Source organism: Puntigrus tetrazona, chromosome 20 (assembly GCF_018831695.1).
Source record: "Puntigrus tetrazona isolate hp1 chromosome 20, ASM1883169v1, whole genome shotgun sequence".
Lineage (NCBI taxonomy): Eukaryota > Metazoa > Chordata > Actinopteri > Cypriniformes > Cyprinidae > Puntigrus > Puntigrus tetrazona.
Genome location: NC_056718.1, coordinates 18,815,337 through 18,830,140, shown reverse-complemented (window position 1 = coordinate 18,830,140; position 14,804 = coordinate 18,815,337). Strand labels below are relative to the sequence as shown.

Here is a 14,804-nt window from a genome sequence, read left to right as displayed (position 1 = left end):
GAGTCGTTTTAATTGAATCAAATTTTTGTCGAGTTAACATCTATAAGTGAACATTTTCGATTCGATTTTGAATAAATTACTAACAGTTACATCTCAAGTACTGACTTGTTAAATTATTAGTATGTGAGACTTAACTAAGAACTGAAATTGATATTTTTCTTCAGACTACTTCTACTGATTGTTCGTGTGACAGAGTATAGTTAAAAATACATTTTTTTTGTACCGAATTTGCAAGTATCGTTTCATCAAAACAATAATTAGTGCAACTGTTAATTGAACAGTTTAACTTAGGATTTCGTTATTTCGTCCCTAGATATAAAGATGGCACTTGCAGTCCTTTTTTACATGGTGCTTTATTGCAATGTGTTGCATTCTCACATTCATGGATGTTATAGAGATTTGTTAGTCAAAGCATAATTTCCTTCAAGGTATGTATCTTCACCTTGGAAAAGCAACAAAGGGGCCATATGCACGAGGTGTAAATGAATGTTTCTTGTTTGTCTGAGTGTAGGTGTATGCATGTGTGTGTGTGTGTGTGTATGTGTGTAAACTTCAAATCTCAGTTTGAGCAGCCACATAATTCCATGAAATGGACAAGAAAAATAAGACTGATTCAGTAGATGCGAAACACAGTTTTGCAGCCCGCAGGACAATCCTGCAGGTGCTGGACCCAGCATGTGACTGATTGTCTACAACGTCCTAAGAAAGGTAGGATTCTCCAGATAAACCTGGATATAGAGAAAACAAAACAAAAAAACAAAACAAAATAAAAACATGACAAAACATGCAGAAGTCTCCCAGATACATCTTCATTCATAATGTCCCACACACAGCTGCAATGATACCTCTTAAGAAAAAAAAAAAAAGTTCACAAGTATTATACAAAACTGGACAAAATGAGTAAAATGTATATATCTATATATATTTGTTTATTTATATTAATTTTACAGGTGAAAAGTGGAACCTTGCCTTGAAAGAACGAGCGCCGTTTCAGTGGAGCTACATACACATGACTTCCCTTCACCAATACAACTAATATCTGTATATTAATAAGGCAGCACTTACAATATGCGAAAAATCTCAGGTAAACAGTAGCTACTGTAGATGATGTAGAGATGACATCTGAATGACGAGGAGAGTGTGTGGTGGTCGATACGTAGGATTCACTACTATGATATGAGGAAATGCAGATTGTACGAGTTTGCATAAATGGTTCTTAGCACTTGGCACTGAGCGAGCGGGGCCTGAACTACGGTACAGACCGCGATGAACAGAAAAGCAGAGTTCAATGAGGAATGTCTTCAAAAGATAAAGCCAGGAGGTCTGAACGGCTAACAGGACGGGGCAAAGGGGAGGTGGAGCACCTGAAGAAGATAGGCATAGTTAGATCTACGGTTCTGCAGCAGAAAAAACACCCATGTAGCAAAGGCTCCGCTACCCTGCTCTTTTAAGGGATCCAATGGTGAGGGCCTGACAAGCCAAGTTCTTCCTGAAGAACCTGAGAACGCGTTTTTCAAATTTTTTTTCAGAGGAAAGCGAAATGGCATTTCACTTTGCGAAAATACATTCAGGGGGTATTTGTTTTTGTTCCTTTTTTTTTTTTTTTTTTTTCCCGAACATGATGCTATAGTCTGATTTTAACATGGCCTCTTTCCTTGTAATTCATGTATAAAGTGCAAAACTAGATTGTATTCCTTGCAAGTTCCTGGTACATTTAGGTTTTTTAGTAAAAAACGTCATGTAAAATACAGCAAAAGTCTTACAAAGGTCAGTATATAAGAAAATCCTCATAAACAAGAAAACGTTCATCAAACGGTGAGGAGCAGTCCTCTATGCTGAAAATATGTACAAGAGGCACCTCAAATTTGGTATAAAGAATCCAGCTAAATAAAGTCAAATATCTAAGTATAGTTGCATCAGTATGGTTTTCTCGTTTTTAGCCCGAGTAGCTCAAAACCACTTGTTTCGAACTACAAATGATGTATATCCTTGAGTTTAAAAAAAAACAAAAGAGGAAAAACAGGAGATATTTGTTAGCATGCATTGCTGGAATACTGCGTTCAAAGCAATAATCCGTTTTGAGTGTCAGTTTTCATAACAAAAGCCAAATGCTTTTCATTACCCTCTAAAGGTGCATAGCTAGCGGTTAGAAATCTGTCTTCCTGAAAACAGTGACTAAAGTTCCTCCCGAAGAGGCATTTGCATGTTTGGTAGATCAGTAGCAACGGGGGGAACATCTGAAGAAATTCGCTACTGAACGTCTTTGAAAATAATCGAACCAGCTAGGGGAATAATGTCCGAAAAGTAAAGACAAAATGGTAGTGTTATATGGGACGCCTATTCAGGAAAAACTCGATGCTACATTTGTCCAATTGCATGAACCTTGCATATGATATGGATCTTTTAGTATCTTGAAGCTTTGGTCATATTTCCGTTCTTGTCTTAAGAGCGTTTACACATGGCATAAACTACATCAGGCAGTTGACGAAACCCCACGACAATAAGCCGGTGCCGTTTCCAAACCAAGGTTCCACTTTGTCAGAGCTGTTTAAACTTTGACAACAGAGAAATTAAATAATATGGCCTTTTTTTTTTTTTTTTAAATTAACCCGTACAAAAGCCAGTCCATGCTGCTTCTCCCTCAGCAAAGTCACATTCAGCAGTCGCTAAACCATTCTCACATATAGAGCAATCTCAACACCCACAGGAAAAGTTGCAGGTATTCCAAAAAACAAAAAGATAGAAAGAAAAAAACAACAAAAAAAAAGAAAATCAAAATCAGGACATTTGTCTGTTTTTCCATTTTAAACACCAGATATACAGTATTAATCACACACATACACGCTTCAGACAGCCATACACATCTGAAAAACAAAGAAAAAAAAAATAAAAAAAAAAAATAAAAAAATGGAAGCAAGTAGTTATTACCACAAACTCGGAGCACTACATTTTGTTGATTTTGAACAGATACATATTCACATTTATCTGTTATATACACAATACTTTGATAATCCAGGTTCTGAATAGTTCTATTGTACCTTAATGTTGTGTACTGACTGTGAGAGCCGTTATAAACGAGAAAACAAAACAATAAAAACATTATTAATAGGCGCTGTTTGCTAGTTTGGTATATTTGGCATAAACACGGTAGTGATGAAAGGTAGGGTTCATTAAATGAATCTTATCCACTGCATAAAAACCATTTTATCTATACAGGAAATGCCTGTTCCCCGAAGAGGAGGGCAGAAATTATTAATTACGACATCTGTGTTTTTTCGGCGAGCCAAAAACTTGAAAAACCACAGACTTACTGTAAATGTTATGTAGTTGTCAATTCATCTCGCTTTTCGTAATGTCTATGTACATTTATATATAGCAAAAAGTGGCTCGATCTCAACGGTACATACTGCCGGCTGAATTTCGTAGACGAATGAGAATCTGCTTCACGAAATTTGACTTTTTTTTTTTTTTTTTTCCCCGGTAAGGACAATCTAAGCTGGTGCAGCATTGGAGAAAATGAGCCATTCTTTGTATACAGAGCACACGCACAAAGACACGGCACTTAAACTCCACGAAGTGAGTCACGAACAAAAGAACACTGTTAAAGGACAACGAAAATACGTGAGAGGGGAGACGGTCGAGCATGCAACGCGATTTCGAGCTGTGCTCCAATTATGTCGCACGAATTGTGAAATACCTCGTGCTCACGTGGTGAGACATCGATTTCGACCACAGCGAGTCTTTTCGTGGGCGTGTCAATTTGGTTTTCCATTAGCACGTTTCACGTAAAACTAGCGAATTTTTGGGTTCGAATCGATCAGGGATGAATGGTAGATAAATGAACAGAGGATAATGCTGATGAACAGTGTCTGACTGGGCAACAGTAGTCTCATGAGCAGTCAAAGAGCTGGAGAATGCAGCCGACGGTGCGGACGTTGCGCAAAACAACACCTCGCTCCTCCAGTCGGGAGAGAGCACCTGTGGTTTTGAAGAGCATCCTTGAAACACTCAACTGTATAATGAAAAAATCAATGTACAATCTACATTTTCGCACCTGAGTGCAATGCAACAGAGGGTTTGTAACATTTACTGGGGTGTTCGATAACCAATATCAATCGTAAAAATTCGAGTCTCTCTCATCTGGATACGTGAGAGCGAGCGAGACCCACCCCTGGATGATTACTTTTTCGAAATAACAAAGAGTGACATTACAGATTCTCAAAGCCGTTAAAAAGGAACTGGTGTTAAGTTGATGAGTTCGAAACAGGAGTTGCCTGCAATTTGATGATGTTTCGGTTTTAAAGGAAATTACAAAGTGTGAGCTTGTCCCAACTTTGTCCGTTTGTGCTGTACAATAATACCAACCTGCACAACACGTCGCCGCAAACAACACTGATAGGCTGAGTTGACCCTAAGTGGCTCGTATTCACAGCTGCTGAGGGGGGAAATGTGTAGGACATTGTTAAAAAAAACGTCTGCTGTTTCAAAACAGTGTTGCCAGGAAAGCCTGCAGCAGACGGATACGCACTACAGAGCAGTCTCCCATCCTGGCGATGCTTGTTCTGAAAACGACAACAGAGAAAAACAAACGAACCCGAAGAGAAAAAAAAATAAAAAATACAACAAACAGAACAGACTAACAAATAAAAAGAGGTGGGAAATTCCTCCCATCATCAGGCACTGCTGAGGAGAGCCTATCAGTCACAGATCCAGCTGAAACTGAGCAATATACCATGAACATAGCAACACAGCCTGCCCCAGTTTCCAATCCGACCAATCCAAGCTCAGCTGCTGCGCTGCTCTCCAAGAAGCACTGCAACGTTGGCCTGACCGACAGGACGTGTAGCCGGCTGAAGCAGCAGGTCCTTTTTTTTCTTTTTCTTTTTTTTTTTTTTTTTTACAGACTTGGCAAATTCTGGAACGTGATCTTTTCTCCTTTCCGGAAACAGACGTTTAAAAAGGTGACCAGGAATGAGCACAAACGGCTATGAAACCTCACAAGCCTGAGCCCAGACACCGACCCTGCAGATATTCTGTATAGAAACCAAAGGTGAAGAATAAAAATCTCTACATGTGGAGATAGTCCTCTGGCAGACGGCGGGGCGGCTCACTCGGTCAGGAGCTGCTGGAGGAGGCTCTTCTGCTGAGACTGGGCTGTGGGGGTCCCGCTCGGGCCCTTCTGGGACCCGATGGGCCCTGACTGGTTAAGGTAGGAGTCACTGCCCACCAGGTTTACCGTGCACTGGACATCAGCGAACACCTGAACCTGCTGTACCTAAGAAATTAAAATTAATAGAATTTTTTAAAAAAGAAGTGAATTCTTTTATTCATCAAAGATGCTTTAAATTCAACAAAATTGACAGTTAACGTTAAAACAAACAAACAAAAATCATCAAAGAATATTGGCAGTTTTAGTTTATTATTAGTTTATCATTTATTTAAAGAAATTATTTAATGTTTCCATAGTAATAATAATAAAAAAATAAATATAAAAGTAAAATAAACATTGGCATCATTTACCTCATGGTTAAAACAAAAACAGTATGTAATAAAATAAATCAACTTTTTTTTTTTTAAATGTTTAATGCTTTAAACAACTTTTTTTAAATTATCTTTTAGGAGTAATTTCTTTAAGTTCTACTAGTATGTATGTGTATATGTATGAAATCTAAAATATGCATTATGTGGTTAAGAACACTGCGAAATTGTGACGATGTGACAAGAACAGTGCATATCTCTCTCTGGATCATCCTCCCAAAGGTACAGAAATAAAAATTCCATATGTGGGACAGTACCACTCAATAAATGTCTTTCAGACCATCTTACCTGATCGTTACACATTGAAGTGACGTTGCCAAGGTTATTGTTGCCCATGCCGACAGATGGTCCAATAGGAGGTAGAGTGCTCACCGCTCCTGACCCTCCAGCCATTGACACGGTGATGCTCATGTTGTTATACACGCCTTGCTGCCCAAAGCTCTGGGAGACAGGCTGGCCTGCCTGGTTATACATACTGACACAAAACAAAAAGAAATGGTTTAAATGAAGACTAATACACATAAAAACAATTACATACAGTTTTGTGACCTTGTGGTGACTGATATCAAACACCATACCTGTTGTTGCCTATGGCACCTTGCTGCCAGTTCTTTATGTCAGGTGACTGATAACCAGGTGGAGGCTGCGCTTGCTGGAGCAAAGGACTCTGGGAGGTGGAGTTCTGAGGTGAAAGCAGGGGGCTGGTCGGACTAAGCTCAGGAGCGAAGGATGGATCAGCTTGCTGGATCATGCCTGTGAGATTTAAGTTGTACATTGGCTCTTTTAGGCATCCTGACAGAAGCATTAAAAGTTGTTATCAATATAACCCTGGTAATGATGAATCAGTAGCTTACAAATGAGACATACCAGACCCCCCAAATTGCTGGAAAAGCCCCTGCTGAACAGGAGTGTTCACAGGCCCCCCAAACTGCCCTTGAATGCCTCCCATAATGCCTTGGTTTCCCATGCCCCCCCTGGCAGGCAGTTTGGGGTCCAGAGGTCCTCCCATGGGGTTAAAATGGCTCGGGGAGGTAGGGGTGTTTCCAGGCACAGCGTTGTAGCCTGGAGGAAAGCCGAACTGTTGCTGCTGTGTTGGTGGCTGTTGCTGCTGGGGGCCTTTAGGAACTCGCTGAGCCCCCAGAGGTCCTGTGTTCATCCCCTGCCTCATCAGCATGACCTTCTGTTGCAGAAGCTGCCGCTGGCGGTGCTGAAAACTATAAAGCTCCCGTTGCCGTTGGGCCATCATCTGGGCGTTGAGCGGAGGCTGTGAGAGAGAAGATGGGAGCTCTCAGTTTCATACAGAAAAACTTCACAGATGCATCAGTTTGACACAGAAAATGTCTTCTCAACAAAAACGACATAAGACATTATTTCAAGAATCATGGTTTTTTTAAATTACGTTATCATGTTTTTATTCTGTTTTATAGTGTTAGTTTTTAAAAATAGAAATATATAATATATATATAATGGTTGTATCATCAGCATGAAAAAACATGCCAAAACTTATCAAATTAAACTGAATTGTGAGCAAGATTCAAATCTGAGATGAACAATTATAATAAAATCAAACCATTTTCAGAACTGCTTACACCCCTATAAATGACACTCATAATTTGTGTCGGTGCATGTGACGCTAACCTGAGAGGGCATCTGAGGCTGCTGCATGCCCTGACGAATCCCCATGGCAACATGCCCCCCTTGTGGGAACTGGCCCATGGCCGCAAGCCTGTTCTGGAGCTGATGGAAAGAGGAGATATATCACCACTAAACAAGTGCAACTAATCACACGTTCGCTCAGCAGCTGCACTCGACAAAAGAATAGGTTAGTTCCACAGCATGTTATTCGAAAGGGTGAAATCAAAAGCATCAAAAGGATCCGTTACACAGAGCAAGAAAATCCAAAAGGGGGATTGAGAAGTTGTGCGTTCACATTTTGTATTACACAATGAAGTGAAAGCTGAAGCTCTACCTGCTGCGGGCCTTGCAAACGTTGTTGGAGCTGGAGTCTCAGCTGGTTGGGAGGTAGCCGCAGCTGGTTGGGCGCACCAGGAGCTCGATTCATGCCAGGTCTCACCGTCATGCCCACGTTGCCTGGAAACGCCATCCGTGGGGCCCCGAAACTCATGCCCTGTGCCGTGCCCATCTCAGCGGGAAACTGTGAGGGCGAGGTGGGAAACTGAGAGGGGTAGCTGGGCAGCTTGGGGTCCATGGGTACAGGTGTTGGAGGTTGGGACTGAGGAAAAGTCTGAGTGACAGGTTCGAGGCACCCACTCTGCAGGTGAGACAGTAAACGGGTCGACCTTCAGACACACTGTGCCTGCAAAAGTTATGATAAGAATGTTTTTCTAATAATACTTACTTGAACGATCTTGTCGATGCCCAACGCTCTGTCCAGCTCGGCCAACTCACTCTCGTCGGTGCGGCTCAAGAAAGTAACCAGCTGCTCCAGAAGGGCCTTCTCGTCATTACAGCCTTCGGGAGTGGTGGGCGGACACAGCATCTCATCCAGCGGACACGGAACACACTGCCTGCTCAGAGCAGAGAAAGAAAAAATCTATGATACTGAACATGATGAGAAGAATAGAACTCTGGGTAAACGGCTGACAATTCCATGTTAAGTTGCATGGTTAAGTGATTTGACGGGTAAGTAGAATTTGGGTGAAAGAGAACATCTGCTTCTTGTGACTCACATATATTTATGTGATATACTGGAAAGATAAATATTTCGATCTATTTTTGAGAGATGAGAGCAAACAATGCACCTGCTAAGTGTCAAATCAAGTCACCTTTATTTGTATAACACTTTTAACAATACAGACTGTGTCAAAGCACTTTACAGGATCAAATAGGAGAACAGAGTGTCAGTAATGTAAAATGACAAGATAAAACAATCAATTTTCAGTTAAAGGCATTTCATCATTGAACTGTCAATCATTGTCCAATCATTGTCCAGCTTAGTTCAGTTCAAATTTTGGTTTTTCAAATAACAATTACACACTGATATTAATCAGAAATTATTTACTTGAATGTTCTTCAGCACATATAAACACAAATGTAAAACTACAACAAAAATAATGGCCAATGAAAAATATAAATAAAAACTAATAACTGTAGTTCAAAAATACATACTTTCACCTTTTAATGGGTTTCAGCAAAATCCCACAATTTTTATATCTGTTATAATTATATTTTTTATTAAAATTCCACCACCACAAATTTGAAAGAAATGCTCTGATTTTTTTTTTTGATAATTTGTCTAATTTAAGTTGTTTTAGTGGCTAGCAACAACAATAAAAGTATGGTATACAATACATGTAAAAAGGACAGAAGCTATTGTAATATTAATCAAATAGTTTGATTCATTTCTGCAGCCTGATTATGTTAAAGAATTACTACATAGAGAATTACTCATAACCACTCACTCTTGAGGAGAGGACAGAGGGGCCTGTGTCTGGTTACTCAAGCTGCTATCGAAGGTCATTGGTTCAACCAGGGACAAGGGCTGGAACTGCTGAGACTCAGGTAGCTCCAGTTTGGCCAGACCTGTTATTAAAGGACAAACAATATTCTCCCATTAGTTTACTAATCAAACTGTTTCTGTTTTCAAGCATGGTGAAGTATTCAGTCCCGTACCTGTGTTGGTGTTGAAAGAGTTGAGGCTGGTTGGATTGGCAAAGGGGCTGCTGCTCTCCTTTGGTGGCTGAAAAGGGTCCGACTGTCCAAGATCCGGCACCTGGACCTGACCCTGGTTTGGTGTGGGGGGGTCACAGAACTCAAAAGAGGACTGATTTGAGAGGTTTGATCCATCAGGGAATGCTACAAAGAGAGACAAAGCAGTTATAGAGGACTTGAGACAAATTCAATTTTATGAATTTCATTATTACTCCAGTGGGACGGCCATTACCTTTGTTTGACGTTCCTGGTGACTCTCTTTTCACATTCAACCCGATGGAAAGGTTGTCCTCACTGGGCTGGACGAGCACGGGCTCCTCTACTGCTTTACCTCCCACAGAGCTTCTCAAAGTGGGCAAGAGCTTGTTCAAAGTCTCCAGATCGGTACTGGGAAACTGCTACCCATGTTAACACACACAGCAGTGGAGTAGAAACAAGAGCAAAGGTCATCAACATCAAAAGGCACACCAGAGAACAAGAAAGACAAAAGTCTACATGTGACTGCTTCAAATCAACACATGGCTTTCACAGTTTAAGAACACGGTAACAGAAGAGTAAGGCCTATCATTAATATCCAGTAGGACTCTGAAGGGGAGTTCACGCCAAAGCAGGTCAGAAGCTGGGATTAACTTTCATTAAAGACAGAGAGGCATCAATGATGAATTGTGTAAATGACCAGCACAAAGGTGAGAAGTGTTTGATGCAATGCAGCCACGTCTGCAAAGTTGAAAAAGATCAGGGTTTGGTGGCCAATTACACTACTTAATATAGATATTTGCCCACATAAAGAAATATAAAACTATTGTGTGGAAAACCATGTCAGAAAGTGTGGTCCTTTTCATTTTCATTTGTGAACATATATAATGGCAATAAATAATTTTATACTATATTTAATGCTATTAAGAGTTTATACATATATATATATATATATATATATATATATATATATATATATATATATATATATATATATATATATATATATATATATTTTTAAAAAGTATATATAATTACATTAATATTTCTTCATGTTAAAATTAATAATTTCTGTCAGCTTTACTGAATAAAATGGCATTTAAAATGTTAACTATGAAAAAAACTATATCAAGTGTTTTTAATTTGACCTTACAACGCAAAATTCAACAAAAACATCTGAAAACTGACCTTGTTGCTAAAGCCTGAGCTTTCTGAAATAACAATATAAGTACATTATTGTAATACAATACTGTGAATTCCTTCATGCTTTCTTTTTTAATTAAAATTGTTTAAATATTGGCATAATGCCCTTTTTTTTTTTACCTCATTCTCACTTATGAAATAAAAAGAACCTTATATAACAGTCATTCTGGTTTTGAGATTGATTCTAGGAAGAAGTAAAACATCAAAACAGCCTCCATCAACCAAACATCCTATTTGTGGTCAGATTTTCAAAACTCAAGAGTGAAAACAATTAAAAATTTGGGGTCACTTGTTTAAGAAAATACTTTTCATGCTTTAAATGAATCAAAATGTCATTTATAATGTTGCAAAAATTCTATTTTAAATAAATGTTGCCTTTCTGAACTCTGCTTAAAACTGTTTTTATCTTTGATTAAATAAAGTATGAAGGCCATCAAAAATTTTAATAAAGGCAAGACGACATTAATATGTACAAAGAAAAAAGCTTAATGTATTTTCCCACAATGTATTTAGCATGAATAATGTAATAAAGATGTAAATACCGGGCTGGGCTTGTCACTGGATTGAGGCGAGCAAGGGACTGCAGAAACGGTGGTGTTGGTGGCAGCAGCAGCACAGGGCACGTTCTCTCTGCTCCCTTTCTTCTCTGCCTTCACCTTGACCGTATGGAGGCTGAGGGCAGCCGGAGGAGGCAAGTCCTCCAGGTCCTTTTCATCTGTATCCAAGAGAAAGCGTAGCAGCTGGTGGTCCTGGGGCTCCTTCCCATGTCCACGTATTACCAAGGCCGCGTTGGGACTGGTCGGAGGTTCCTTCTTGATGTCAGGCTCCTTGCCCCCATCTGCAGGGCTGCTGTCCTGTAGCAGGCGGTGCAGAATCTTATGCCGCTCAGTCAGACTGCTGTGAGAAGCCGGACACTGGGCTCCGGGCGCAGGACGGGGTTGGGAGTCATGTTCAGGGGCACCGTCCAAGAGCTGGTTAAGTTTAGGGTTGCCCACCGCAGCGGCCTTAGGCTCGTCAGCGGACGCTTCCGGCGGTTTGGCCGGGGGCTGACGGGCCGGGGAGCTGCTGGGGGTCGGAGTCTGTCTGGGGGGTAAGGGAGAGGGGAGAGAGAAACTGACATTGTCGCCACCAGACTGCTGCCTGGTTAGTCCGCCAGCGGGCGAGTGGATGCCGGGCGCCGAGGGGGAAAAAGGATGGCCGGGCACGCGTGGGCTGCTGGCCAGGCCCGGGCTGCCCCGTGGAGGTCGGGGCGACATGAATGAGGTAGGGGTGGCTGTGAGAGGGCTGCCAAGTGGAGAGGGGCTGCTGACCTGCTGGGATGTCCCAACGCGGCTGGGCGTCAGGTAGCCTGGTGGAGTGGGCGTGGGGGGTCCAGGAGTGGCACAGGTGCCATTGCTGTTGTTGAGATGGAGGCTGAGGTCACTGGAGGGCTGCAGGGCAGGTGAGCGGGAAGGTGGGGCAGCAGGAGACGGAAGGCTGGGGGTAGTGTTTTCCTGAGAGCTAGCAGTGTTGTGTTCCCTAAAACACACATTATATCCAAAAACACATATGTATTGTGTGATGTGCTCATATAAATGCGAGACAAATTATCAGCTACCTGTCTATAGTGTGGATGCCCATGATGAAGGGCTGTACATCTGGGTTTGGGGGGCAGCAGAATTTGCAGCGTGTCTGCGCACTGAGAGACGTCCCGTCGCTAAGTGTGAAATGGTACAGAGGACTGATGGCCGTGCCGTGGGTCATCACTGTCAATGCACACACACAGAGCATACATTATTTTTTTGTTTTAGAGTTACCGCATGTACAAATATTGACTTACAGTCTCTTTCTGTAATGGCATGCTAACTTTTTCACTCAAACAAAAAAGAAAAATAATGCTGGATATTAACAATCAATTTCAAATTAACAAACAATTTTGCACAGCAAGATACAAAAATTTTATCAAAAGTAACATTTAACATTTGTTGCGAAACACTTTAAATAAAAAATCTAAAATAAAAGACAACTATAACATATCTGCAAAAATATATAGCAGTACAGCTGTTTTTGACATTGATAAGAACAGCAAATTAGAATCTCACAACAAGTTCTGAAGTATCATGTGACACTGAAGACTGGAGTTATGGCTGCTGAAAAATCAGCTTTTCTATCAAATATCAGTTATATCAGTTGGTTGCAGCCATACTTGGCAGATCAGAACATCCTGAACGTTCGAATGAGGGTATGAATTAAAATGCGAGTGTAAATCATCAAATAAATCATAAATATGTAGAGAAATGCAAGGTCAGATAATTACTGCTTAAAAATGTCAAGTATTATTCAAAACAGCTAGAACGGAGGTGAATGTGCTCACCCTCGTGAAGCAGCTTCTTGGCATGGGAGGGCTCATTGCCCTGAGGCTGGAAGAATGCGTAGATGCACTTCCTGACCAGGTCCTCCCAACCTGGTCGGCCTGTGGCCCTCAGAGCACTCGTCTCAATAGAGATGATTTTCCCTGCACACACACACACACCAGGAAAGATCATTAGATTCTGTAAACAGTACTTTAGGCTCAAGAGGAGGAAATTTTACAAATCACAGATTATCACGATAAACACTACATTTCTGATGATTGTAGTTTATTATTATATAAATTTTTCTATTTAAATCTCACAATCTTTTTTTGTTTTACTCAAAAGTTTAAGTCAGTAAGTCTTTGAAAGAAGTTTCTTATGTTCACTAAAGCTGTTATTAAGTGATCAAAAACACAGCAAAACTGTAAAATTGTGAAAAAAACAACTGTTTTCTACATAACAATTTTTAAAATTTTTAATTTAATTATATCTTTACTGTCACTTTTGATCTATTTAATATTTCCTGGCTTCATAATTGTCTTAATTTTTTAACTTTTGAACAGTAGTGTACTAAACAAAGCTAGTTTTCTTTGAGGGAGAAAGTCATTTGTTTATTTAGGTAGAAATGACAGAAACAATGTGTCAGCTCAAAGTCACTTGTTGATGTGTGTAAATAGAGTGTAATGAAATTGAACTAAATGAAGGTGTCTGGAAAATGTATTTTAAAGTGCTTATAATCAAAATCATAATCTGAAGAATAGGATTTGAATATTTAATATCTTTGTTTTAGCCTATGACAATAACCCTGCATAAGCTCTTACATGATAATAATGTGCCCAAATCAACAGATCCTAGCAGCTGAGACTAAGTAGGTATGTGTATATAATGAAATACTACCTGTAGGGTCCTGCTTGGTGATGAAGGACTCTGTACTGACAGGTGGACGGGGCATTCGGCATGCTATACAGATTAAACAGCTCTGCAGGTCTGTAGGCAACAGAGACATGACAACATTAAGAGTCCTATATGCAACGCATACCGAACATTTCTCAAATTTGTACAGAACATGATTAAACATAATTAAATTACAAATATGCAAAGTAAAAATTCTTATTATTGCACTCAAACTTTTGAACCCCCCCCAAAAAACTGATTTCACATTTAAACGCTGGCGTGTCAATGACAGCTTCATCAGACTCCCTGCACCAAGCTAAATATTTACATAGGTATGACTTTATGAGTGTGTGTGTGTGTGTGTGGTCTCACCCTCGCCCTCCTCCTGCACCGCTCTGGGCTGAGAGACCGTGAAGCACTGCATGAGCTCATATTGTTGACGGGCCTCCTGGTTCTCCGTGTCCACCTCGTCTGGAGGCCTTTTCAGCAACCTGCAGTTAAACGTGTGGCTGTTCCTTCGGCCTTGCTCCTGAGGCCATGGCACACCGTTTACTGAAAACACACATAGATGTGCAAGGTGAGTTAAGTGTGAGATAAAGACCACCAATGGAGTGCCAGAGAGGTTGACCTCTAACCTTTGTGCTGGTATTTACAGTAAACGATTAACATAGAACCCTGCCTTTAGTTTTTAAGACATTTTTTTCTTTAACTAACACAAAAGGTCGGTTGGTTATAAAATACAAATATACACGTTTATCGAAAGAATTTAAATATACAATGATAAAGGCATTTAAAAGCTCTAGTCCTAATTACTACTCGCCAATGCTGTAGATTAATCATCAAACATCTTCTGTGGCATGTCGCATAATGTCTGCTTAGGGTGTAAAATATTCTGTTAAATCTTTATCTACCGTTCTGCTTTTACTGCGGCCTATCTCACCGAGAGACTCACCAAGGCTCTTAGGTAGGAGGTTGCGCACAAACTCGTTGTGATCACCCACATGAAGGATGCTGTAGACGCTGGAGGTCATCAGCTCTTCCTGGGTATAACCCAGATAACCGGTGACGTTCTCAGACACAAATACAATGCGCCCCTCGCGGTTCACAACGAAAAAGAAGCCATCCAGAGCCTTGTGGAACAGACGAAGAACAGAGGTGGAAGAAGACAAAAATAAGACGTACCGTATG

At 40.5% G+C, this 14,804-nt stretch overlaps 1 protein-coding gene across 4 annotated transcripts in view; it reads right to left on the bottom strand.

Moving 5' to 3' along the window:
- Positions 1–487: 487 nt before the first annotated feature.
- Positions 488–14,804, bottom strand: part of ncoa1 (nuclear receptor coactivator 1) — a 43,601-nt gene continuing 29,284 nt past the window's right edge. For 2 of the 4 annotated variants that reach the window (XM_043219442.1, XM_043219443.1), the window contains 16 exons: positions 14,569–14,746; positions 13,989–14,168; positions 13,620–13,709; positions 12,743–12,883; positions 11,987–12,134; positions 10,932–11,907; positions 9,443–9,608; positions 9,172–9,354; positions 8,961–9,081; positions 7,898–8,066; positions 7,508–7,810; positions 7,177–7,275; positions 6,406–6,802; positions 6,117–6,291; positions 5,827–6,013; positions 488–5,275 (listed from right to left, as the gene is read on the bottom strand). In XM_043219442.1, coding sequence (XP_043075377.1) covers positions 5,108–5,275; positions 5,827–6,013; positions 6,117–6,291; positions 6,406–6,802; positions 7,177–7,275; positions 7,508–7,810; positions 7,898–8,066; positions 8,961–9,081; positions 9,172–9,354; positions 9,443–9,608; positions 10,932–11,907; positions 11,987–12,134; positions 12,743–12,883; positions 13,620–13,709; positions 13,989–14,168; positions 14,569–14,746 — 3,681 coding nt within the window. In that variant the 3' untranslated portion in view covers positions 488–5,107. Of the gene's footprint in view, positions 5,276–5,826; positions 6,014–6,116; positions 6,292–6,392; positions 6,803–7,176; positions 7,276–7,507; positions 7,811–7,897; positions 8,067–8,960; positions 9,082–9,171; positions 9,355–9,442; positions 9,609–10,931; positions 11,908–11,986; positions 12,135–12,742; positions 12,884–13,619; positions 13,710–13,988; positions 14,169–14,568; positions 14,747–14,804 lie in introns of those variants that run through there. The other 2 variants (XM_043219444.1, XM_043219445.1) reach the window with 2 other exon arrangements.